Source organism: Aquarana catesbeiana, linkage group LG07 (assembly GCF_042186555.1).
Source record: "Aquarana catesbeiana isolate 2022-GZ linkage group LG07, ASM4218655v1, whole genome shotgun sequence".
NCBI lineage: Eukaryota > Metazoa > Chordata > Amphibia > Anura > Ranidae > Aquarana > Aquarana catesbeiana.
This window is the reverse complement of record NC_133330.1, coordinates 140679418-140707377: the sequence shown is the minus strand read 5'-3', so window position 1 is coordinate 140707377 and position 27960 is coordinate 140679418. Positions and strand designations below refer to the sequence as shown.

Here is a 27960-nt window from a genome sequence, read left to right as displayed (position 1 = left end):
AAAGAAGTAAAAAGCATATGGAAAGCAAAGGGAAACGCTGTCACTTATGTCAAGGCTTGTTTAACGCTTTCTTGAGAAGCCTGCACCACCAGAATGGGGCTCCAACCATATAGCTCATTTAGAGACTGTAGAGGAAGGACTTCCACCCAGGAGAGGGTAAATAATGCCCCCCAGACCACCAGAATGGGGCTCCAACCATATAGCTCATTTAGAGACTGTAGAGGAAGGACTTCCATCCAAGAGAGGCTAAAATATGCCCCCAGACCACCAAAATTGGGCTCCAACCATATAGCTAATTTAGAGACTGTACAGGAAGGACTTCCACCCAGGAGAGGCTTAACCTGGCTGGGGCGACAAACTGTCAGGGATACCCCAAAATTCCAGTCCTGATCAGGTGAGGGAAAAAAGGATAATGCTGTGAGCTGGGTCTGTCTTTGATTTATAGTTAACCAGTCCTATCAGGATGTGGGGGAAGAGTCACAACCCATTGTATGCTGCCATGCTGAACCAGGAAAACCATTTAAAACTGTTACATTTTGCCATTAGTGATATCAGTGCCTGAGCATGCTCAGATCGCCATCATGGAAAAGCTCTAGCCAGGAAATTGTTCACAGAGGCTGCATCACTTCCTTCCTCTCATGCTCAGAGTGTACTTGCACTGCTGTCACTATCTTGGAAACGGCAAACGCCCATAAAACAGAGAAAAGAAGTAAAAAGCATATGGAAAGCAAAGGGAAACGCTGTCACGTACGTCAAAGCTTGTTTAAAGCTTTCTTTGACAGACCTGCACGACCAAAATTATGCTCCAACCATATAGCTCATATAGATGATGGACTTCCACCCAGGAGAGGCTGAAATATGCCCCCCAGACCACCAGAATGGGGCTCCAACCATATGGCTCATTTAGAGACTGTAAAGGAAGGGCTTCCACCCAGGAGAGGCTGAACCTGGCTGGGGCGACAAACGATAAGGGCTACCTCATGACTCCAGTCCTGATCAGGTGAGGGAAAAAAGAGGAGAATGCTGTGAGCCGGGTCTGTCTTTGATTTATAGTTAACCTGTTCTATCAGGTTGTGGGAGCGGAGCTACAACCCATTTTATGCTGCCGTGATGCACCAGTAAACAGTGTTTTGGAATTCACAGGTTGTGCATTTTAGTTTATGGATAATATTGTAGCTATTTGTCTAAGTTTGAGTCTGAGTTTGAATTTAGTATTAAGGATAAACAAAGGGTATGTGAGGAGAGAAATAGAACCCCATTATTGGTGTCAGTAGAAGGAATTTTTGGTGTTGGTGTTAGTGGGAGGAGGTACAGTGTGGGGAGAAGACTAGTACCCAATTACTGGAGTCAGTGTGGGGAGAAATGGTGCCCCATCATTGGTATTAGGAGGAAGAATAGTGCCTTATCAATGGTGTAGGTGGGTGCAGGAACAGTGCACAATCATCAGAGCAGAGACAAAGTCCTCTGGCGCCCAAGACTAGTAAGCCAAAGTGTGCCCCCAGCTTCAATTCTGCAAAAACTAACACAGAACAGTATTGTATAAAATGTTTATCTAGGTCCTTTTCTTAAGGGTTCTATCCAGTCAAAAACAGATTCTGTTGACATCAGTTTTCAGTTCAGTGTACATCAGTTTTTCATTCGTTTTTACATCTGCCCACTGCCATCCTTAACAACCATGACTCATCCCTGCTGTCAGTGGGGGATTTTGGGGGAAGACCTCATGCCAAAAAAAGAAAAACTGGCATGAGGTCTTCCCCCAAAATCCAGGCCCTTATCCAAGCATGCAGTCTGGAAAGCCAAGAAAGGGGGGATGAGTGTGTATGAGCCATACCAGGCCACATGCCCTCCACATGAGGGTGGACTTCCCCTAGCAAAGCACCTTGTCCCGATGTTGATGAGGACAAGGGCCTCTTCCTCACAATTATGAACTGGTGGTTGTGGGAGGACGAGGGGTGACCCCCCAGATCCCAGCCTCCTCAAGTGAATAAGTATGGGGTACATAGTACCCCTATTTATTCATAAAAAATGACAAGTGGAAATAAACACACAACACAGTTTTTGACAAGTCTTATTAAAAGAAAAAAAAAAGCTGTCAACCGAAAACAACGACTCCTGTCGCTTACCAGCGCCCAATGATGTTCTTTCCACTACTAGAGTAAACAAAAGAGCAGGGCCATTCAGTGACCCCCGCCCCTTATGACATCACATGTGGTCAGTGACATCATAAGAGGACATCACCTGGTAACCCCACCCCTTTGTTTACTTTAGCAGCAAGGCCGAATGACAGCTCTGCTTCTCTATCTTGGGCCCTGTTACTAAAGTAAACAAAGGGGTGGGGTCACCAGGTGATGTCATTAGGTGATCCTGCCCCCTTATAATGTCACTGGCCATATGTAGTGTCATTAGGTGGTGGGGGTCATCCAATGACATCTCCTTATGGCCCCACCCCTTTGTTTACTTAAGCGACAGGGAGAACCAGCAATGTCATTAGGTCCCAGGCAAGCGATGGGAGTGGTTGGGTTTGGCAGGTTTTTTTTCTTAATAAAGTACTATGTACCCTTACTTATTCACTTCAGATGGCCAGGATCTGGGGGCATCTAGATTCCGATAAGTCACCCCCACAACCCTCACAACTACCAGGCCAGGGTTGAGGGGAAGAGGCCCTTTATCAGGAATGGGTTCACCTGCTGGTGGCACTGTGGCACACCTTTATGGTGTAGTTCTGGTGTCCACCAGCAAGTGTCTCTCAGCAGCCAGAAGTTCCTAGCAATTAGTCATCAGCTTACTCTGACTGATGGTAGTATATTTAGTCCTTCCTCTGCAACTCCATCTTGTCTTGGTGTTTTGCCCATGTTACGTAGTAACTCTGACCTGCATATCCTGCATTCAGCTCTGGGTCCCATTCCTGATCCTGTTCCTGATCTCTCAACCGCCTGCTTGTTCCTGCTCCTGTGTACCCTCTCCCTGTCCTGGCTTGCTCCTTGCTCCTTCTGCTTGATCTGTATGACCCTGATTCTGATAATGACTACTCTGCCTTGTCTTACCCTGCCATCTATACATAGTTAGCTTGGTTAGCTGGTTTAGTGATCACTCTCACCCATTATGCTTACTGGTTTAGATTCTTAGTTTATGTTAGTTACAGTATCTCAAAAAACTGAATACACCCCTCACATTTTTGTAAATATTGTATTATATCTTTTCATGTGACAACACTTAAGAAATTACACTTTGCTACAATGTAAAGTAGTGAGTGTATAGCTTGTATAACAGTGTAAATTTGCTGTCCCCTCAAAATAATTCAACACACAGTCATTAATGTCTAAACCGATGACAACAAAAGTGAGTAAACCCCTAAATGAAAATGTCCAAATTGGGTCCAATTAGCCATTTTCCCTCCCCGGTGTCATGTGGCTCATTAGTGTTACAAGGTCCCAGGTGTGAATGGGGAGCAGGTGTGTTAAATTTGGTGTTATCACTCTCACGCTCTCACTGGAAGTTCAACATGGCACCTCATGGCAAAGAACTCTCTGCGGAGCCGAAAAAAAGAATTGTTTCCCTACATAAAGATGGCCTAGGCAATAAAAGATTGCCAAGACTGCAGCGAAGTGGCCAAGATCATACAGCGGTTTAACAGGACAGGTTCCACTCAGAACAGGCCTCGCCATGGTCGACCAAAGAAGCTGAGTGCACGTGCTCAGCATCATATCCAGAGATTGTCTTTGGGAAATAGACGTATGAGTGCTGCCAGCACTGCTGTAGAGGTTGAAGGGGTTGGGGGGGTCAGCCTGTCAGTGCTCAGACCATATGCAGCACACTGCATCAAATTGGTCTGCATGGCTGTCGTCCCAGAAGGAAGCCTCTTCTAAAGATGATGCACGAGAAAGCCAGCAAACAGTTTGCTGAAGACAAGCAGACTACTAGCAGATTACTGGAACCATGTCCTGTGGTCTGATGAGACCAAGATAAATTTATTTGGTTCAGATGGTGTCAAGCGTGTGTGGTGGCAACCAGGTGAGGAGTACAAAGACAAATGTGTCTTGCCTACAGTCAAGCATGGTGGTGGGAGTGTCATGGTCTGGGGTTGCATGAGTGCTGCCAGCACTGGGGAGCTACAGTTCATTGAGGGAGTCATGAATGTCAACATACTGTCAACATACGTACTGTGACATACTGAAACCGAGCATGATCCCCTCCCTTCGGAGACTGAGCCACAGGGCAGTATTCCAACATGATAACGACCCCAAACATACCTCAAAGACGACCACTGTCTTGCTAAAGAAGCTGAGGGTAAAGGTGATGGACTGGCCAAGCATGTCTCCAGACCTAAATCCTACTGAGCATCTGTGGGGCATCCTCAAACGGAAGGTGTTGGAGGAGCGCAAGATCTCTAACATCCACCAGCTCCATAATGTTGTCATAGAGGAGTGGAAGAGAACTCCAGTGGCAACCTGCAAAGCTCTGGTGAACTCCATGCCCCCAAGAGGGTTAAGGCAGTGCTGGAAAATAATGGTGGCCACACAAAATATTGTCACTTTTGGCTCAATTTGGACATTTTCACTTAGAGGTGTACTCACTTTTGTTGCCAGCGGTTTAGACATTAATGGCTGTGTGTTGAGTTATTTTGAGGGGACAGCTGTGATTGGCCCACTGCTATCATATGGTACCTGGCACCCTGTACCATGTGATTAGCTGTAGCAGATCACAGCTTTACAATGGTAAGCAAGCTGTCATGAATGAAAGCTATTGATTATAACAGTAGCTGGTGACAGTATGTAACAAAAAATTGTGAAAAAAAAAACACATTTTATTTAATTTCTTCATTTTCCCAACTTTGACAAAAAATTACAACTTCAGAAAGCTCACCACGCCTCTTACTAAATACCTTGGACTTTCTACTTTCCACAAAGGGATCATCTGGGGGGTATTTATACTGTCCAGGCATTTTAGGGCCTCAAAAAATGAGATAAGCAGTCTGTACATCAGGACTGATCAATTTTCAAATATATATAAACTGATTGGGTTATTTTTGCAAGGAATGTAGCAGACTACATTTTGGCCTACATTTATAAAGAAAGAGTATTTGTTTGCAAAATTTTTGGTATTTTTTTGTTTATATAGCAAAAAGTAAAAAAAAAACGGTGGTGATTAAATAGTAAACTATCTGTGGAAAAATTATATAAATTTTAGTTGCGTACAATGTTGCATGACTGAACAATGGCCAAATAAAGTAGCACAGTGCTGAATAGCAAAAAGTGCCCTGGTAATGAAGGGGATAAAACCTTCCAGAGGTCAAGTGGTTAAAAAAATGGACCTGAACGGATGCAGATGTAAACAGATGATCATTGGACAGTAATCATAATGTTTATATTTAAATGGTAAAAAAAAAGCTAGAGGAAGGGAGCAAGGAAGTTAATGAAAAATAATTAGGGGTCACTAAAATTTTAGAATCAAAAATGAAAAACTAATTAGGATTAACTACAAACTTAATTCTGGTACAAAGCATTTTTTAAATGTGGCACTATAATTAAAAAAAGTCCTGCAGTTTACACATAGAGAACACGGCTTTCCCTGTAGAATGGGTGATGTGCTCTGTTTAATAGGGCCACACAGAGCTCCTGATAGAGAGGGTGAATGTCATGTTGACAGTGGAGCTGTCTCTTCTGCCTTCTTCTACTCTGACCCAGCCTTGTTGATGTCACTGGAAGTAGTGCTTTATCAGTAGTGTTAGTAGGTAGAATAGAGCCCATAATCCTAAAAGGTGTTTCTAACCCTAATCATAGGGAAGAATAATGCCTCATTTTTGGTGTCAGTGGGGGAGGGGACAGTGACCCATTGTTGCGGTCAGTGGGTTAAAGGGGGGGTCCACCTATCTATCGTTTTTTTTTTTTTTTGAGTTCATTCACAAACTTTTCTTCTCAGCATTACATACTCACATATTGTGTGTAATATGACCGCCTGTGTCAGATTTCGTCAGAAAGAATAACTTATATTATTCACTGCAGGCGGTTTACATCTTCATTGTGGGCATTTGAAGCCCACAAGCATTTATTTCCTGGATGTGGTGAATGCTGTGCTCCCAGCATTCACCGCTCATTCCCGCACATGCTCAGTGGCATCCTGGGAAGCCTGAGACTAGCTCCCAGGAGACTGTGCGGAGTCTGGGAGAGGCTAGAAACACGCCTACTCCCACGGGAGGAGAACCAGGAAGTGCAAAGAAGAATAGAAAAATAAAAGGTAATTACGGCGATTTACATTTTTTTAAACGGCATGTCAGCATCTAGGCAAGGAAGAGAATACATACAGATATTGTTCAAAATTTGGGTGGAACCCCGCTTTAAGGAATATTGCCCCGTTAGTGTCAGCAGGAGGAATGGTACTCCATCATTGGAGTCAGTGGAAGGAGAAATACTGCCCCCTTTTTGGTGTCAGTTGGGGGAGGAATAGTGTCCTATTATTGGTGTCAGTAGTGAGAGGAATAGGTGCTAATCAGTAGAAGAATGAATATGGTCCGTATAACGCCATCTGGTTTATAAACAAAAGACTACACATACATGTGACATATGACATTTGATACCTTTTATTCTGTGTTTCATGTAACTTATACGAGTCTATGGTAATTCTTTTTATACTGTATGTCCCATCACCTTCTTCCCCTCATGTTTTCCCATTGGGGGGTTTATTTGTTGAATTTAAATTGCTGGTTGCTGAAACACTTTGCATACAGTATAGCTTGCAGACATTCAGAATATGAGCTTGTCTCTGCCCCCTGGTACATAGGTTGAACACCACTATTCTAACCCATCACTACTCTAGTCTAAGCACCTCCAAAAAAATGTTTACGATTGCTTAAGATTAAATGTAATAAACGTGATAAATTAAAATTAGATACACTTAATAAAAAATGCTAATTTTTTTTAAAATCACACACAGGTTCAGTGGGGACAATCATTTCAAAGATGCCTGGTTTTTAAAAATCCTAGGAAGTTATTACTTAATAAATGTTATCTGCTTCCATTACAGGCAAGTACAATACCTAAAGACTTTAGCCAAGGCGTTTTCAATCTTTTTGAAGTCCGGTCTCCTCTCTGGATCCTCCTCCCAGCAGCTCTTGACGAGTATATAAACCTGACAGAACACATGATAATGGAGCATAGTAATAGCATTTGTTCTCCAAACTTAATTTGACATAATTTAAGAAAATGGTGCAGACTACAGTTATGGCACAGCATGTGACAGATTTGCCTTGCTATCTTGCTGGAACTCTACTATTATGATTAAACATTCTATATTGCAATAAAGGAAGACACATTTTCAAAAAGCAAGGTATCCTCCAGTTAAAAACAAATATTATATAAGTGTAGTTTAGTTTAATCAAACAGCATTGAATCTCTTTCAAATTTAGTTCAAATATTTTATATTTAAGTAGATAAGTAATGTTCAGCACAATATAAATCATGGTACACATGTCAAAGCTGTTCTATAGTAGCAAGTTGATAGTTGAAAAAAAAGAGGTAGAAAAGGTAAATTAAGTTTGTCACAGTGGCTTGAAAAAGTATTCATATCCCGTGTAATTTTCCACATTTTGTCATGTTACAACCAAAAATGTAAATGTATTTTATTGGGATTTGATGTGATAGACCAACACAAGGTGGCACATAATTGTGAAGTGGAAGGAAAATGAGAAATGGTTTTCATATTTTTTTGCGAATAAATATGTTAAAAGTGTGGTGTGCATTTGTATTCAGCCGCCTTTACTCTGATACTCCTAACTAAAATCTAGTGGAACCAATTGCCTTCAGAAGGCACTTAATTAGGAAATAGAATCCACCTGTGTGTAATTTAATCTCCGTATAAATACAGCTATTCTGTGAAGCCTTCAGTGGTTTTTAAAGAACCTTAGTGAACAAACAGCATCACGAAGGCCAACAAACAAACCAGACAGGTCAGGGATAAAGTTGTAGAGAAGTTTAAAGCGTAAAAGAGTATGGCACAACTGCAAACTTACCAAGATATGGCCATCCATCTAAACTGACAGGCTGGGCAAGGAGAGCATTCATCAGAGAAGCAGCCAAGAGGCCCATGGAAACTCTGGAGGAGCTATAGAGATCCACAGCTCAGGTGGGAGAATCTATAAGTCGTGCACTTCACATATCTGGCCTTTATGGAAGAGTGGCAAGAAGAAAGCTGTTGTTGAAAGAAAGCCATAAAAAGTCCAGTTTGCAGTTTGCAAAAAGCCATGTGGGGGACACAGCAAACATGTGGAAGAAGGTGCTCTGGTCAGATGAGACCAAAATTGAACTTTTTGGCTTAAAAGCAAAACTCAATGTGTGGCAACACTGCACATCACCCTGAACACACCATCCCCACCGTGAAACGTGGTGGTGGCAGCATCATGTTGTGGGCATGCTTTTCTTCAGCAGGGACAGGGAAGCTGGTCAGAGTTGATGGGAAGATGGATGGAGCCAAATACAAGGCAATCTTAGAAGAAAACCTGTTAGAGTCTGCAAAAGACTTGAGAATGGGGCGAAGGTTCACCTTCCAGCAGGACAATGACCCTAAACATACAACCAAAGCTACAATGGAATGGTTTAGATCAGAGCATATTCATGTGTTAGAATGGCCCAGTCAAAGTCCAGACCTAAATCCAATTGAGAATTTGTGGCAAGACTTGAAAATCGCTGTTCACAGATGCTTTCTATCCAGTCTGACAGAGCTTGAGCTATTTTGCAAAGAAGAATGGGCAAAAATGTCACTCTCTAGATGTGCAAAGCTGGTAGAAACATCCTAAAAAAAATTTGCAGCTGTATATTGCAGTGAAAGGTGGTTCTACAAAGTATTGAGGGGGGCTAAATATAAATGCACGCCACACTTTTAACATATTTATTTGTAAAAAATTTGGAAAACTATTTACCATTTTCTTTCCACTTCACAGCTATGTGCCACTTTGTGTTGGTCTAACATCCCAATAAAATACATTTACATTTTTGGTTGTTATGCCATGTACACCTGAGCGGACTTTTCGACCAGACTAGTGCGACGGAACGAATCTGTCGGACAATACGACCGTGTGTGGGTTTCATCGGACCTTCAGCGGACCTTTTCTGTCGAAAATCAGATGGACTTTAGATTTGGAACATGTTTCAAATCTTTCCGCCGGAACTCCACTGGACCCAGTTCCTATCGAGAAATCCGCTCGTCTGTATGCCGGTCCGACGGACAAAAAACGACGCATGCTCTGAAGCAAGTACGAGACGGAAGTGCTTGGTCTGGTAAAACTAGTGTTTGTATTGGAGCTAGCACATTCCTCACAATACAAATTCTGCGATCGTTTAATGCAGCGCATTATTGTCTTCTTTATAATGCTAGAACAACAAAGTTGTTTTGCTGCTCATATTCACACAGAGTTCTCACAAACAGATTTCTGGATTATTTCTCCTGATCTTATGAATGATATTGTATTTTTTAAAAGCCCGATCTCCATAATAATGTTTACAAATGTATTTTTTGAGTCATCTTTTATTATTTTGATTTCATCAAGATCTTTTTTTATGATTATTTATAAATTATTTTCTAGTGCTCTCCATATTTTTTTTGTGTCAAGTTACCACAATAACATTAATAATGTTTTTTTGTGTGTGTCAAGTTAGCACAATAACATTATTAATGTTTTATTTTTTTGTGTGTCAAGTTAACACAATAACATTATTAATGTTTTATTTTTTTGTGCGTCAAGTTACCACAATAACATTAATAATGTTTTATTCTTTTGTGTGTCAAGTTAACACAATAACATTATTAATGTTTTTTTTTTTTTGTGTGTCAAGTTAACACAATAATATTATTAATGTTTTATTTTTTTGTGTGTCAAGTTACCACAATAACATTAATAATTTTTTTTTGTGTGTCAAGTTAACACTATAACATTATTAATGTTTTATTTTTTTGTGTGTCAAGTTACCACAATAACATTATATTTTTGGTTTTTTTTGGAACCACAAGGAGGTTGGTGTCCCTTGTTAATTTGACATTGTCTTTTAGAAATGTATTTGAATAAAAACACATAGCAAGTATTTTCAGAAAATAAAATATCCATTTATTCTGGTTAACAAAATAAAGATGAAGGCAACGCTGGAGAAACTTTAGGAATTTGTGAAGCCTTTTGGCCCCAGGGCACACATCAAGTCTATGTAATAGGGAGCACAATCTGGTCCAGGAATCCCAGAGATCAAGACCAGCAGCAGATGACATATATGTCCCCAGGCTGTGGTACTACACCAGCCTGCGTCTTCTGTCAGACCAGACTGAAGCCAGGTCATCACATACTTCTCTCCGCTGCAGCCTTCCCTCCACGCTGCCCTGCAGCCTTCCTTGCAGCCTTCCCTGCAGCCTTCCCTGGAGGCAGTGGCTCTGGTGGTGGACTTGTGGCAGGAGGAGGAGGAGGATGAGGAGAAGGAGGAGGATGGGTGAGATCATATATTTTGCTGTTGGCAGTTAACTCGCCCTTCAGCCCCTTGTGAAGGGCATCACTAATAATTTGTTCACAGAGGAGGCGTTGGCCCCTCTCACATTCGAACAAGCTGGTCGCTATATAGCATCCATAGGCCTCTTCAGCGTCGAATGGGCTCCTCAGGACCTCTGTAGCTTCTCTAATAAGGTGCAGTGATAGCTCCTCTGTCACGTCCCCTTCCTGGGTCTTTTTGTTTGCATGCGGAGGGGAGGCACCTGCGATTGGGTGAGGCTCCTACTGGGCCCGGCCACCTCCTGGCTGACACTGGGCCCGCCCACCTCCTGGCTGTCACTGGGCACGGCCTCCTCCCTCCTGCCACTTTCCAGAACTTCCTCCTGGCTGAGCTCATCCTGTGTATAGAAAAGGGACATAGTTTTAGTTTTTGGTTCATCAATCACACACAATTTTCAGCTCATGACTTGCAAATTCAATGTTAATACATATAAAAGAGTATCATTCTGACCCCAGCATTTTTTCAAGCTGGTGACAAACATTTTTGGCCACTACTGTCAATTGATATGTATACGTAATTTTTTGGATAAAATCCTTAATAGTTAATAAATGATAACATCTAGTTAACATCATTAATATTAGGACACTAAATATGTCTAAAAATAATATACCTGGCTCCAGCTGGGCCCAGGTTGTTCCTCATCAGCCTCTGCTGGGGTGGAGGGAAGGGTGGAGGGAAGGCTGCAGGGAAGGGTGGGGGGAATTGTGGAGGGAAGGGTCGAAAGCGATTCCCTGGCTTCAGTCTGGTCGTCAAGAAAACACAGTTTTTCGAAGTACCACAGCTTGGGTACATACACATCATCTGCTTATGCTCCTGATCTCAGGGAAGCCTGGATCTTGTTATGCTCCCTCCTGTACATATTCCTCAAGATCCCAGTTTTATGTTCCAAAATCTCCAAGGTTGCTTCTGGGATCAAAGTCTGCACAAATGCCAGAAGTCTCTCCAGCGTTGCATTCCTTACTGGTTTGTTGCAATATGCACTGTGCTTGACCTCCCACAGATTCCTCATCTCCCTGTACTTGTCAATAAATTATGACATGAATTCAGGGTCCTTAAACTTATTATTCATTTTTTCTGTAAGACAATACACAAGACAAAAAAACTAATGTTAGCCTAAACTCTCATAATCTTATTTCAATATAGGTCTCAATCTATAAGCAGTTTAGGCCACTGATGTTCGAAAATTTGTATAAAAATTACCTTTGTTTCGGTTGCTATTTCCTCCGCGCACGTACTGCACTTGCGTGTCAGCTTTATATACAGTGCGCATGCATGAAACTCTGCCTGCGTCGCCCGCCCCGATATTCTTTTTCATGAATATTTACCACCCATTCTCTCTACGCACAGAACGTACGTTCGGCACTTGCGTGTCAGCTTTATATACAGTGCGCATGCGTGAAACTTCACCTGCGTCACCCGCCCCTGACGTTTTTTTTCACAAATATTCCCCCTGCCCCTTCTCTCTACGGTGTGCAGTAGGAGCAACACGGCGGAGACACAGCAGGTGTGTTAATTCTTCCAGTAATGAGGAAAGCCCGAAGCCCGAAACGTCCCGATCCGGGAAGAAGAGATGTAAAGCCTCCAATATGGCCTTTGAAGAGATGGTGGAGATGGTGTACATCTTGCGGAGGAACGATTATGATGGGAAGCATGGACCGTACACCCAGCCAAATTTGCACAAAGCCAAAATCATGTCCAAAGTATCGCAGACCCTGCATCAGAATTTTGGGGTACGACACTCTAAAGACCAATTGAGGAAATGCTGGTCCTTAAATTGAGGGACCTGGATCAATACAGAAGAATAAAGAAAGTTCTTCAAAAAAGTAAGTACTTGTTGTGTGTTCCTATTCTGATTATTAACTTGCATGCTGCTTCCATGTGCTTTTCTTTACTGTTGTACAGTTTTAAATGACTACTTTCATGTTCGTGTACACACAAATTGTTCGTAGGAAACATCGTTCGTAGGACACATCGTTTGAAAATATATATGGTGTATTTAGTTGATACAGGGTTTAAACCACATTTTGGTCTTGGTAATTTGTCTTATTAACCACTTACCAACCGGCCCATAGCCGAATGACAGCTGCAGGGCGGTTGGATAACTCTGGGTGGACGTACTATTACGTCCTCCCAGAATTCCCCTCTCGCGCGCCCCCTGGGGCGCGCACCCGAACACATCCGTGACGCATCACGGATCCCGGTAAATGGCCGCTGATCGCGGCCGTTTGCCATGTGATCGAGCCGTCAAATGACGGCGCGATCACATGTAAACAGACCGGCGTCATCTGATGACGCCGGTTCCTCTCCTCCCCTCCTGTGTACCGATCGGTACACAGTGAGCGGGGAGGGGGATGGATGGATGTCTGCAGCGCTGTGGGCTGTATGTGTAGTGCCCTCAGCGCTGCACAGAGGTGTCCTTTTATGAAAGTGCGGTAAAATACCGCTTTTCAGTTCTCAGGCATTCTCAGAGGAGATCGCTCTCCTCTGAGTGCCTGTTTATGAAAGTGTGTAGATTGCTTCTCATGTTGAGTTGAGGAGCGATCTACAAACGCCGGGAACTCCTGAGAACGGCTCCTCTCACTGTAATCTCGTGTGATATAGCGGGATTACAGTATGAGGAACCATAAAATACAAAAGTTTAACACAAATCAGCACACATTATTCCCCAACATATTAATAAAATAATAAAGATAAATTCCCCCTACACAATATACATTAACCTAATTATAAAAAAAACATTGTTTTTATCAATATTTAAAGATCATACATGTCCCTATTTAAATGTGAATGGTGTATAGTAAATGAATGTAATGCACATATGTAATGCAGCTATACACCATTCATATAAATACAAAATACATTTATAATCATTAAAAAAATAATTTTAATAAAGTATACAAGTATAAATATTTATTAATGAATTAAAATAAAATATATTTCATTATAGATAAACATAAAAATTGATAAACTGGTGCGATGCGAGAACACTGCGAATCCACTGCGGGTTCCCGCATCGCACCGACTCGCATGTCAGTTCACACTGCCATATGCGAATCGCTGGGGAGTGTCAATACATTGTTAAGGACACCCCCAGATCAGCTTGCATATCGCACTGCGAACTGACAGTTCGGACATGAATCGGATCGCATATGTGTGAACACACATGCGATCCGATTCTGGTCCGAACAGAAAAAAGGGTCCTGTGCGTGTTTGCACCGAATGCGGTGCGATATCAGCCATACTATCTGTACAGCTGATATCGCACCGCACAGACATCGCATGTAATGTGAATGGCAGTGTGCTGCAAATAACATGCGATGCCTGTGCGATGTCCGGCATCGCACAAGTGTGAACTGGGCCTAAAAGTTAACACCCCCAAATCAGTTCGCATATCGCAGTGCGATCTGCAAACTCGGACAGTAATCGAATCGCATGGGTGTGAACACCCATGCAATCCGATTCTGCTGTGGACCAAAAAAAGGGTCCTGTAAGAGTTTGGTCCGAGGGCAATGCAAATTTAGCAATACTATCTGTATGGCTGAAATCGCATCGCACAGAGATCGGATGTGATTTTGCACTGCGGTGCGAATCACATCCGATCTCGGACACCGCAGCAGTGGGAACTGGCCCTAAATCATATTGCATTTGCACCAAAATGGTACAGGACCCTTTATTTGGTCCGCACTGGAATCGGATCTGTGCTGAGATAATCAGCGGAGAACATGATTATCTCAGTTTCATAAACTGGTAAAGCGCTGAGATCAGCGGTGAGACTCGGGATACTCTGCAATACCAGCACAATACTCTGCAATGCTGTGCAATACTCTGCAATACCCCCACAATACTCTGCAATGCTGTGCAATACTCTGCAATACCCCCACAATACTCTGCAATACCCCCACAATACTCTGCAATACTCTGCAATGCCCCCACAATACTCTGCAATGCTGTGCAATACTCTGCAATACCCCCACAATACTCTGCAATGCCCCCACAATACTCTGCAATGCCCCCACAATACTCTGCAATGCTGTGCAATACTCTGCAATGCCCCCACAATACTCTGCAATGCCCCCGCCATACTCTGCAATGCCCCCCGCCATACTCTGCCATGCCCCCGCCATACCCCGCCATACTCCGCAATACCCCGCCATACTCCACCATACTCCGCCATACCCCGCCATACTCCGCAATACCCTGCCATACCCTGCCATACTCCGCCATACTCCGCCATACTCTGCCATACCCCGCCATACTCCGCCATACCCCGCCATACCCCGCCATACCCCGCCATACTCCGCCATACCCCGCCATACCCCGCCATACCCCGCCATACTCCGCCATACCCCGCAATACCCCGCCATACCCTGCCATGCTGAGCCATGCTCAGCTGTACTCGCCCTCTGTATGTGGCCAGGCTGTGGAAGTCTCACACATGGGGTATCGCCGTACTCAGGAGGAGCAGAAGAATCTATTTTGGGGTGTCATTTTTGGCATGTACATGTTATGTGGTAGAAATATTGTATAAATGGACAACTTTGTGTTAAAAAAAAAAAAAAGCGTTTTAACCACTTCCCGCCCGCCGGCCGTCATACAACGTCCTTGACTTTGTGCGGAGATATCTGAATGATGGTTGCAGCTACAGGCATCATTCAGATATCAGCTTTTTCAGCCGGCGATTCCCTACACCATGAGAATGATCATAGCAGCTGTTCCACTGCTTGATCGTTCTTACGGGAGGCGAGAGGGGACGTCCCCCCTTCCCGCCGCCTTGCGGTGCTTCTACCGACTCACCGCTACGATCGAAGCCAGGATCTTTTTTTTTTTTTTTTTTTTTTTAATTTCAGGCTTCCCAGCCTAGAGGTGAGATGTGGGGTCTTATTGACCCCATATCTCACTGTAAAGAGGACCTGTCATGCCATATTTCTATTACAAAGAAGTTTATATTCCTTGTAATAGGAATAAAAGTGGTCAAAAATTTTTTTTTTTGGAAAAAAGCATCAAACTAAAATAAATAAAGTAAAATGAACAATAAAAAAAAAAAAAAAAAATTTTTAAAGCGCCCCTGTCCCTGTGTGCTAGCATGCAGAAGCGAACGCATACGTAAGTCCCGCCCACATATGAAAACGGTGTTCAAACCACACATGTGAGGTATCGCTGCGATCGGTAGAGCGAGAGCAATAATTTTGGCCCTAGACCTCCTCTGTAACTCAAAACATGTAACCAGTAAAAAATTTTAAAGCGTCGCCTATGGGGATTTTTGAGTAGCAAAGTTTGGCGCCATTCCACAAGCGCGTGCAATTTTGAAGGGTGACATGTTGGGTATCTATTTACTCGGCGTAACTTCATCTTTCACATTATGCAAAAACATTGGGCTAACTTTACTGTTTTGGTTTTTGTAAAGCACAAAACATTTTTTTTCCAAAAAAAACACATTAAAAAAATTGCTGCGCAAATACCGTGCGAGATAAAAAGTTGCAACGACCGCCATTGTATTCTCCAGGGTCTTTGCTAAAAAAACATATATAATGTTTTGGGGTTCTAAGTAATTTTCTAGCTAATAAATGATGATTTTTACATGTAGGAGAGAAATGTCAGAATTGGCCTGGGTGCTCCAGAACGCCTGAAGGTGCTCCCCTGCATGTTGGGCCTCTGTATGTGGCCACGCTGTGTAAAAGTCTCACACATGTGGTATCACCATACTCGGGAGTAATAGCAGAATGTGTTTTGGGGTGTAATTTGTGGTATGCATATGCGGTCTGTGAGAAATACCCTGCTAATATGACAATTTTGTGGAAAAAAAAAAAAGTAAAAAAAAAACCTTGATTTTGCAAAGAATTGTGGGAAAAAATGACAACTTCAAAAAACTCACCATGCATCTTTATACCTTGGGATGTCTTCTTTCCAAAAAGGGGTCATTTGGGGGGTATTTGTACTTTTCTGGCATGTTAGGGTCTCAAGAAATTAGATAGGCCGTCAGTAATTCAGGTGTGATCAATTTTCAGATATGCGCACCATAGCTTTTGGACTCTATAACTTTCAAAAAGACCAAATAATATCCACCGATTTGGGTTATTTTTACCAAAGATATGTAGCGGTATAAATTTTGGCCAAAATATATGAAGAAAAATTACTAATTTGCAAAATATTATAACAGAAATGAAGAAAAATGTATTTTTTTACAGATTTTTCGGTCTTTTTTCTTTTACGGCCCAAAAAATAAAGAACCCAGCAGTGATTAAATACCACCAAAAGAAAGCTCTATTTGTGTGAAAAAAAGGACAAAAATTTCATAAAGATACAGTGTTGCATGACTGAGTAATTGTCATTCAAAATGTGAGAGCACCAAAAGCTGAAAATTGGTCTGGTTAGGAAGGGGGTTTAAGTGCCCAGTTGACAAGTGGTTAAAAGAAGTTTAGGACATTGTTGTCTAGATGTCTTTGAAACTAGAATGAATAGCAAACTTCATTCAGTGGAATGTAAGGAGAGGACACTCAGCAGCTGTTTAAACATCTGGACTCAGGAGCAATAGTGTGGGACACCAAAGAACATTTTTTAGGGTAACCCATACAGGGGCTCCAGGGGATACTTGGGGTGTGTCCATCTGTGAAACTTGGCCAAAAAAGTTAAGTATTGCAGTTTGTTTAAAGGGGAATTTTAATCAAGTCTTCAACTTGGATCTCTTCCCAAACAGACAATTGCATACCACTTCTAAGCAATGTTTCATATTCCTATTTCTGGACTCAAATATCTGTGTGCTAAGTATACCTTTTGTTTAATTCTCATAGGGGAGAAAAGACTCAGACAGCAGGATCCCAGGTACCCCCGACCTCGCTGGAATGAATGGGAAATTACCCCCACCCCCCGAGGATGTTGAGGAAGGAGAGGTGGAGGAAGTGGGCAACATGGGCACCCCACCAGGTGAGTGTCTGACACCCCAGCTTCAGGTAATCTGTGTATGCCTGCATATTTCTAAATACATGTTTTTCATCAATTTTAGGTGATGTTATGGTTGTGGAAGGGGAAGCGGCGGAACCATTTCCAAGCGCCAGCTCCCCCCGAGTGGAGGAAGGAGAGGTGGAGGAAGGAGAGGTGGAGGAAGTGGGCAAGATGTGCACCCCACCAATTGAGTGTCTGACACCCCAGCTTCAGGTAATCTATGTATGCCTGCATGCTTCTAAATACATGTTTTTTCATCAATTTTAGGTGATGTGCTGGTTGTGGAAGAGGAAGCATTTACAATGGACAGTGCCCAAAGACTGATTGGCCAGATCATGGCCTGGAATGGGGAGATTGCCCAATCGGCTGGACAATATGCAGCAGGAAATGAAGAACATGATCTATGTTTTGGGGAGAATCTAATCCCTTTTTCCCCAAAAAAAACATTGATCATGTTCTTCATTTCCTTTTTTGCTGACCCCATTCTGGGCTTTTACTTTTAAAAATGTTAGAAGCCAAATTTTGTAAAAATGCCCGTTTGTAAAAAAAAAAGTCTGTTAGTAAAAAAAAAAAAAAAAAAAAATGCCTGTTTGTAAAATAAAAACAAAAAAAAAGTTTTTTAAAACCAAAACAAATTGTTAAAAAAAATATTTTTTTTTTCAAAAAATTTTTTATAAACGCACATGTGAATGTGCACAGATTAAAAAGTTTGCGAATCAACAATGTGTGGCTTCTTCTTTCAATGCTCAATACCAGTTTTTTAAGTTATTTGGTGTTTACAGTGACAATGGGGCTTGTTTACTAAAGGAAAATTCACTTGGCACTACAAGTGCACTAGGAGAACCTAGGAGACAGCCAAAAAGAAAGGCAAGCAATAAATAAATTTCTAGATTTTATCTGATCATTTTTTTTATTCATAAAAATTAGACATTGTCTGGCATTGCAATGGCCCCCCTACCAGTAAAAAAATTAACATATTTATCCCGAATTTCACGGGCGCTTTGGAGGGCCAAGCCAGTATGGCCAGTGTCCAAGCCCGTCAGAGGATTCTCTGTAAGTCCGGCCTCAGGCCCAACTGATGCAAGATAATTTCTTGAATTTTTGCATAAAAAATTGTGCAGGATGCAGCATGCTAGGACAATGTGATTAGGTTTGTAGTCCGCCATGTGGATTGCTGTCTGAAACAGGCAGAACCGGCTGACCATTATCCCGAAGGCATTCTCCACAACTCTTCTCGCTCTGGCCAGCTGGTAGTTAAAAACCCTCCTTTCCAGGGTGAGGGTCCTTTGGGGGAATGGCCTCATCAGGTTCTCGCCCAGACCGAAGGCTTCATCTCCAATAAATACAAAGGGGAGTCCTTCCACGTTATCTGCATCAGGTGGCAATCCCAGGCCACCACTTTGGAGACGCTGGTAGAACTCCGTCTGGGCAAAGACTCCTGCATCCGACATCCGGCCATTCTTCCCCATGTCCACGTACAGAAATTCATATTGTGCCGACACCACCGCCATTAGCACAATACTATGAGACCCCTTATAGTTAAAATAGTATGACCCCGAATGGGGTGGTGGCACAATGTGGACATGCTTCCCATCTAAAGCCCCAACAGGTGGCAAAATGGGATGCCACAGTCTGCCATTCCTGTGGCGTTGAAGGTAACTGGGGAGTCATACAAGAAAAAAAAAGTACTTTTGCACATAACATTGCAAGCACATTACACAAAAAACATTCTTGTCCAACATCAGTATAGCATTTATTTTAACCACTTAGGGACCGCCTCACGCCGATGTACGTCGGCAAGGCGGCACGGGCAGGCAAAATCACGTACATACACGTGATTTGCCTCCCGCGCGTGGGGGGTCCGATCGGACCCCCCCGGTGCCCGAGGCGGTCCTCTTTTGTCCCCCGGCGATCGGAGGTGAGGGGGAGGCTATCCGTTCGTGGCCCCCCCCTCGCGATCGCCGTCAGCCAATGGGAACATTCCTTTGCTGCTGTATGCTAAACAGCAGCAAAGGAAATGATGTCATCTCTCCTCGGCTCGGTATTTTCCGTTCCGGCGCCGAGGAGAGAAGACATCAATGTGAGTGCACAAACACTACACACACAGTAGAACATGCCAGGCACACAAAACACCGATCGCTCGCCCGATCACCCCCCAATCACCCCCCCTGTCACAAACTGACACCAAGCAGTTTTTTTTTTTTTTTTCTGATTACTGCATGGTGTCAGTTTGTGACAGTTACTGTGCTGGGACAGTTACTGTTAGCCCCCTTTAGGTCTAGGGTACCCCCCTAATAAAGTTTTAACCCCTTGATCACCCCCCATCACCAGTGTCACTAAGCGATCATTTTTCTGATCGCTGTATTAGTGTCGCTGGTGACGCTAGTTAGGGAGGTAAATATTTAGGTTCGCCGTCAGCGTTTTATAGCGAAAGGGACCCCCATATACTACCTAATAAATGTTTTAACCCCTTGATTGCCCCCTAGTTAACCCTTTCACCACTGATCACCGTATAAGTGTTACGGGTGACGCTGGTTAGTTGGTTTATTTTTTATAGTGTCAGGGCACCCGCTGTTTATTACCTAATAAAGGTTTAGCCCCCTGATCGCCCGGCGGTGATATGCGTCGCCCCAGGCAGCATCAGATTAGCGCCAGTACCGCTAACACCCACGCACGCAGCATACGCCTCCCTTAGTGGTATAGTATCTGAACGGATCAATATCTGATACAATCAGATCTATACTAGCATCCCCAGCAGTTTAGGGTTCCCAAAAACGCAGTGTTAGCGGGATCAGCCCAGATACCTGCTAGCACCTGCGTTTTGCCCCTCCGCCTGGCCCAGCCCAGCCCACCCAAGTGCAGTATCGATCGATCACTGTCACTTACAAAACACTAAACGCATAACTGCAGCGTTCGCAGAGTCAGGCCTGATCCTTGCGATCACTAACAGTTTTTTTGGTAGCATTTTGGTGAACTGGCAAGCACCAGCCCCAAGCAGCGTCAGGTTAGTGCCAGTACCGCTAACACCCACGCACGCAGCATACACCTCCCTTAGTGGTATAGTATCTGATCGGATCAATATCTGATCCGATCAGATCTATACTAGCGTCCCCAGCAGTTTAGGGTTCCCAAAAACGCAGTGTTAGTGGGATCAGCCCAGATACCTGCTAGTACCTGCGTTTTGCCCATCCGCCCGGCCCAGCCCACCCAAGTGCAGTATCGATCGATCACTGTCACTTCCAAAACACTAAACGCATAACTGCAGCGTTCGCAGAGTCAGGCCTGATCCCTGCGATCGCTAACAGTTTTTTTGGTAGCGTTTTGGTGAACTGGCAAGCACCAGTGGCCTAGTACACCCCGGTCGTAGTCAAACCAGCACTGCAGTAACACTTGGTGACGTGGCGAGTCCCATAAGTGCAGTTCAAGCTGGTGAGGTGGCAAGCACAAGTAGTGTCCCGCTGCCACCAAAAATACAAACACAGGCCCGTCGTGCCCATAGTGCCCTTCCTGCTGCATTCGCCAATCCTAATTGGGAACCCACCGCTTCTGCAGCACCCGTACTTCCCCCATTCACATCCCCAACCAAATGCAGTCGGCTGCATGAGAGGCATTTTCTTTATGTCCTCCCGAGTACCCCTACCCAACTAACCCCCCCAAAAAAGATGTCGTGTCTGCAGCAAGCGCGGATATAGGCGTGACACCTGCTATTATTGTCCCTCCTGTCCTTACAATCCTGGTCTTTGCATTGGTGAATGTTTTAAACGCTACCATTCACTAGTTGAGTATTAGCGTAGGGTACAGCATTACACAGACTAGGCACACTTTCACAGGGTCTCCCAAGATGCCATCGCATTTTGAGAGACCCGAACCTGGAACCGGTTACAGTTATAAAAGTTAGTTACAAAAAAGTGTAAAAAAAAAAATATATATAAAATTAAAAAAAATAGTTGTCGTTTTATTGTTCTCTCTCTCTCTATTGTTCTGCTCTTTTTTACTGTATTCTATTCTGCAATGTTTTATTGTTATTATGTTTTATCATGTTTGTTTTTTAGGTATGCAATTTTTTATACTTTACCGTTTACTGTGCTTTATTGTTAACCTTTTTTTGTCTTCAGGTACACCATTCACGACTTTGAGTGGTTATACCAGAATGATGCCTGCAGGTTTAGGTATCATCTTGGTATCATTCTTTTCAGCCAGCGGTCGGCTTTCATGTAAAAGCAATCCTAGCAGCTAATTAGCCTCTAGACTGCTTTTACAAGCCGTGGGAGGGAATGCCCCCCACCGTCTTCCGTGTTTTTCTCTGGCTCTCCTGTCTCAACAGGGAACCTGAGAATGCAGCCGGTGTTTCAGCCAGCTGACCATAGAGCTGATCAGAGACCAGAGTGGCTCCAAACATCTCTATGGCCTAAGAAACCGGAAGCTACGAGCATTTCATGACTTAGATTTCGCCGGATGTAAACAGCGCCATTGGGAAATTGGGAAAGCATTTTATCACACCGATCTTGGTGTGGTCAGATGCTTTGAGGGCAGAGGAGAGATCTGGGGTCTAATAGACCCCAGTTTTTTCAAAAAAGAGTACCTGTCACTACCTATTGCTATCATAGGGGATATTTACATTCCCTGAGATAACAATAAAAATGATTAAAAAAAAAAAAAATGAAAGGAACAGTTTAAAAATAAGATAAAAAAGCAAAAAAATAATAAAGAAAAAAAAAAAAAAAGCACCCCTGTCCCCCCCTGCTCTCGCGCTAAGGCGAACGCAAGCGGCGGTCTGTCATCAAACGTAAACAGCAATTGCACCATGCATGTGAGGTATCACCACGAAGGTCAGATCGAGGCAGTAATTTTAGCAGTAGACCTCCTCTGTAAATCTAAAGTGGTAACCTGTAAAGGCTTTTAAAGGCTTTTAAAAATGTATTTATTTTGTTGCCACTGCACTTTTGTGCGCAATTGTAAAGCATGTCATGTTTGGTATCCATGTACTCGGCCTAAGATCATCTTTTTTATTTCATCAAACATTTGGGCAATATAGTGTGTTTTAGTGCATTAAAATTTAAAAAAGTGTGTTTTTTCCCCAAAAAATGCGTTTGAAAAATCGCTGCGCAAATACTGTGTGAAAAAAAAAAATGAAACACCCACCATTTTAATCTGTAGGGCATTTGCTTTAAAAAAATATATAATGTTTGGGGGTTCAAAGTAATTTTCTTGCAAAAAAAAATAACTTTTTCATGTAAACAAAAAGTGTCAGAAAGGGCTTTGTCTTCAAGTGGTTAGAAGAGTGGGTGATGTGTGACATAAGCTTCTAGATGTTGTGCATAAAATGCCAGGACAGTTCAAAACCCCCCCAAATGACCCCATTTTGGAAAGTAGACACCCCAAGCTATTTGCTGAGAGTCATGTCGAGTCCATGGAATATTTTATATTGTGACACAAGTTGCGGGAAAGAGACAAATAATTTTTTTTTTTTGCACAAAGTTGTCACTAAATGATATATTGCTCAAACATGCCATGGGAATATGTGAAATTACACCCCAAAATACATTCTGCTGCTTCTCCTGAGTACGGGGATACCACATGTGTGAGACTTTTTTCTTGTCAAAAGAAGTTTATTGAGTATACAATGTTATAAAGATACATAAAGTAAGTTTACAAGGATCTATAAAGTAAGCTCATTGTTTTACAGTAGGGTTTATATAGGTAAATATCATGAAATTTCAAATATTAAACATTGGGTTCACGTAAACCTAAATTAAAGATATATATCATTTCCTTAGTTACTTTTGTAGGTATTTAAATGATTTATACCTACTATACATATTGTTTACAAGTAGAGTATATATAGGTCAAATAAATTCTGATAATGAGCTTTAATCGTAAGGTGGAGAAAAGGAAAGAGAAAGAAGAAAAAGGGTTGAAAGGTAGAGGTATGGTCCACAAGGTTGTCCCGCTCGTCAGTTTATTATTCTTTTTAGTTCTCTTTGAAGCCTTAGAATGGGTGTCTCTGTAAGTCATTTAATCTGTTACCATGGCAACAGGACAGAGTCATTGAAGTTTGACAGGAACTGTTGTTTTATCCAAGGATGCCAAAGTTTTTCAAATTTTGGAATTTGATTTTGATCGATGGCTACCATCTTAGCATGGGACATTGTATTATTCATTCTGTGAATTGTTTCTGCTAGTACCAATGTAGGAGATTTCCATGCCTTGGCCACTGTTTGTTTTGCAGCCGTTATTAGTTGGATCATAAGTTTGAATTGAGAGAGTGTTAACCATTCCTGTTTTAGATTAAGTAAAGTTAAATATGGATCTGGTTGTATTATTTTTTTAAATATTTTAGATGCAATCACGAAGACTTCCTTCCAGAAGGTTTGGATTACTGGGCACGTCCACCATATGTGTAAATATGTGCCTATTTCTGGGCATCCTCGAAAACAAAGAGCTGAGGTATTAGGTGAATATTTTGCCACTCTAGCGGGTACAAGGTACCAGCGAGTTAGGACTTTATAATTTGTCTCCAGTGCTAAGATGTTGGGTGAAGATGTGAGCCATATGTTAGACCAGTCCGTGTCTTCTAAAGTTCGTCCCAGGTCCTCCTCCCACCTCTGAACGTAAGAGGGTCTATTAAGATTTGCTACTCCATATAATTGATTATAAAGTGATGAAATTGTACCTCTAGCAAATGGATCTTTTGTACAGATTGATTCAAAAATGGATAATTGGGATAATGGTGTATCCCCCTTTAGGAATGGTGTATAGAAATTTTTGATTTGGAGATATCTAAATATCTCAGAGTTTGGTAGATCATATTTTTCTCTAAGCGATGGGAATGAAAGGAATGATTTAGATGCTATGAAGTCATTTAGTGTCTGAATGCCTGATGTTGTCCAAGCTTTAAAAGAATTTGGGTAGATCCATGCCGCATAAAAGGCCGGATTTCTGATAAAAGAAAGGAGAGGATTGTGTGGAGATTGTAACTGATATTTGGTTTTTAGTTTATCCCAGAGAGATAAGAAGTGTTTAGTTATGGGATTATGAATTTTAAAGTGGTCTTTAGGATCAAGCCATAATAAATTTGATATTAATAGAGGGTCATTTTCTGAAGCCTCTATAAATACCCATAATGGGATTTCCTGTTTTGCATGGTATTTGGACAGACTGGCCAAATGTGCTGCTCTGTAGTAGTTAGTAAAATTAGGGTATCCCAGGCCTCCTTTATTTTTGGGAAGATGTAGTGTGTGTATAGGTATACGTGGTTTAGAAGAGCCCCATATAAACGAAGTTGCTCTTTTTTGTACTATTCTCAAAAAATAGGAAGGAATTGGAATAGGGAGGACTCTGAATAGATAAAGCAATTTGGGTAGAATAGTCATTTTGATTGCATTAATCTTCCCTATCCAGGATAAAGGAAGTTGCGACCATTGTTTTATTAGATTTGTGATCTGTCTTAATACAGGAGGATAATTGGTTGAAAATAAGTCAGAATGAGATGCTGTTAAATGAATTCCAAGATATGGGATTGATTTTTCTGCCCATGTGAATGGGAGTGCAGCCCTAGCCGAGATCAATTCCATGTTTGTGAGTGAAATATTAAGCACTAGGCATTTCTTAGGATTAATCATAAGGCCGGATAGGGCTGCAAATCCATCAAGAGCTGGTATTAAGTTAGGACCAGAGACCTGTGGTGATGATAGAAAAAGTAATATATCGTCTGCAAATATACATAATTTGTGTGTAATACCTCCTACTTCAATGCCAGTTATAGTTTGGTTTGTTCTGATGTATTGGGCCATGGGTTCGAGTATAAGGGCAAATAATAAGGGAGATAATGGGCAACCCTGTTGGGTACCTCTTTCGATATTAAAGGCTTCAGATTTGTATCCAGCATATTTTATATAGGCTTTGGGTTTATTATATAATGCTTTGATCCATGTTAAAAAGTGGGGTCCAAAACCCCATTTTTGTAATGAATATTGCATATATTGCCAGGATACTGTGTCAAATGCCCTCTTAATATCGAGAGATAGAAAACATAAAGGGATTTTCCGTTTTTTAGCAATATGTGCCAATAACACTGCCCTGCGTATATTATCGCCTGCCTGTCTATTTGGCATGAAGCCTACTTGATCTCAATGTATTCATTTTCCTATAATGCTATTGAGGCGTTTTGCTATTATTTTTGCTAATAATTTAATACCGAGGTTTAACAGAGAGATAGGCCGATAATTCACACAGGAAGTATCATCAGAAAGGGGTTTTGGGATCATACAAACAATTGCCATTAGTGTTTCTTGCCGAAAAGAATGTCCATCTAGAAGTTTGTTAAAAGTTTCAGTGAGAATGGGAGAGAGTATTTCTGAGAATGTTTTATAGTATAAAGCCGAGTAGCCGTCTGGGCCTGGTCTTTTGTTAAGTTTTAGGTCTTTTATGGCGTTAGCAACTTCATCTATAGTTATAGGCTCATCCAAACTGCTTTTTTGATTCTGAGATAACTCAGGTAAGGTTATTTTTGAGAAGAAAGATTCAGCCTCTGTAGGATTAAATTCATTGTTTGTCTTGTATAAAGTTGCGAGATGTGAGTGAAATTTATGGACTATTTTAACTGGATTACAAGTGTAAACATTTTTTGATAATTTCAAACGTATTGGTTTGAAAGATTTGTTAGTTGAATTTAATGCCCGAGCCAAATATGTACCTGGTTTGTTTGTATTCATGTAGAAATTGTGTTTGGCGCGTTTGAGGGATTTATCAACTGACTCAGTGAGAAATAGATCGTATTCCAATCTAGATTTTTCCAGATGAGATTTTGTACTCTGAGATGGATTATCTTGAAATGATATGTAGGCTGCATTAAAATTGAGTTCTAGTTTTTTTGCTAGATTTTTGCGTTCCCGTTTAAATAGTGCCATTTGTCTTTGTATTGTACCACGCAAGACAGGCTTATGAGCTTCCCACAGTGTTATTGGGGAGATGTCTGTTGTATTATTAATTGATATGTATTCCTTTAAAGCTTGTTCAATGGCCATCTGATGTAGTGGGTGTTTGAGCATTATGTCCGGTAAGTACCACGTTGGGTCATGCGCTTTTGGTATGGCTGAGGCTATAGTAGTGTATACTGCATTATGGTCAGACCACGGAATCGGAATTATATCTGATGCAATAATTTCTGGTATCATTCCTATTGTTAGAAAAATATGATCTATTCTGGTGAAGGTTTGATGAGGGTGCGAGAAATAAGTGAATTTCTTTTTCATTGGGTTACTTTCTCTCCATGAATCTACCAGATTGTATTTGGAAAGAAGTTGAGAAAAAGGTAATCTAGAGGTTATTTTGGATGGTGTAAAAGGTGATTTATCTAGGAATGGGAGGAGGACCTGGTTCGAATCCCCACACATTATCACTGTTCCTATTTTGTGTGTATTAATCACTTGTAATATATGTGAGAGGAATGGTGTAGGTTGTTTGTTAGGAGCGTAGTAGGAAATCACCGTGATTGCTGTATCCATTATATAACCCATGAGTATCAGGTATCTACCTTCTGGGTCTTTAATTTCTGATGATAAGGTGAATGGTGTGGATCGGTGAAATGCAATTAGAGTTCCCCTTTGCTTGGTACAGGCAGAAGCCGTGTAAATTTGTTGATAAAAAGGAGAAATATATTTTGGAGTAGAATCTTTGGTGAAGTGTGTTTCTTGGAGGCATACTATGTGAGCCTTCTTGTTATGAAAAGTACGGAAGGCTTTGGTCCTTTTTTGAGGGACATTTATTCCCTGAACATTCAGGGAAAGTATATTCAGTGGTGCCATGGCAATAGATCAAATAGTTTTGACTTACTTTTTGTTATGCAGAGCTGACTGCGCAGATCAACCTGTGTGGACTGAAGAGATGAATAGATAGAAAAGAAACCAGTGAATTCTGGAGTAAAGAGTAAACAAAAAACATATGAGATTAGATGATACATTGTATAAATTATTTTTTGCAAGTAATCACAATTTACCCGTGAAAGAGAATAAATATCTCTCTCAGGGGAATAAGTGCCTTCGTCACACTCCCACATAATATGGTTGGGAGAATGAGGAGGGCTAATGGGGGTACACGGATCTTCCGCTTTTCAGGAGAGAAGTGCTATGTCAAAAGACATCAAAATGATGTTTCATAAATTGGAGTGCAGAATATAGTTTTTGTTGAAATTATTTATTCCAGGGTGGTTGTATATGGTTAGTCTTGCCCTAGGCTAAATAATTCAGTTAGAAAGGTACTGTTAATAACTTTGGTATTGATGAAGATAGTTTGAATTATTTTGGGATTTTAACCCTTTTAGAGTAAACAATTACATATTTTATTCATATGTAACTGTTTAGATATGTTAACTCATAAAATTGAGGTTGTATTGCTTCAGATTAGAATAAACAAAAACATAATTCTAGGAACTAGTTAGGTAATAATATATTTGTTTTAAGAAAAGAAAGAAAACGCTTCCATTACTTCTGGATTATTGAAC

At 41.7% G+C, this 27960-nt stretch overlaps 1 protein-coding gene across 1 annotated transcript in view; it reads right to left on the bottom strand.

Moving 5' to 3' along the window:
- Positions 1 to 27960, bottom strand: part of GUCY2C (guanylate cyclase 2C) — a 1918134-nt gene that overhangs the window by 509570 nt on the left and 1380604 nt on the right. Inside the window, exon 20 of the mRNA XM_073591935.1 lies at positions 7034 to 7125. Within this exon, the coding sequence (XP_073448036.1) occupies positions 7034 to 7125 (92 nt within the window). The remainder of the gene's footprint in view (positions 1 to 7033; positions 7126 to 27960) is intronic.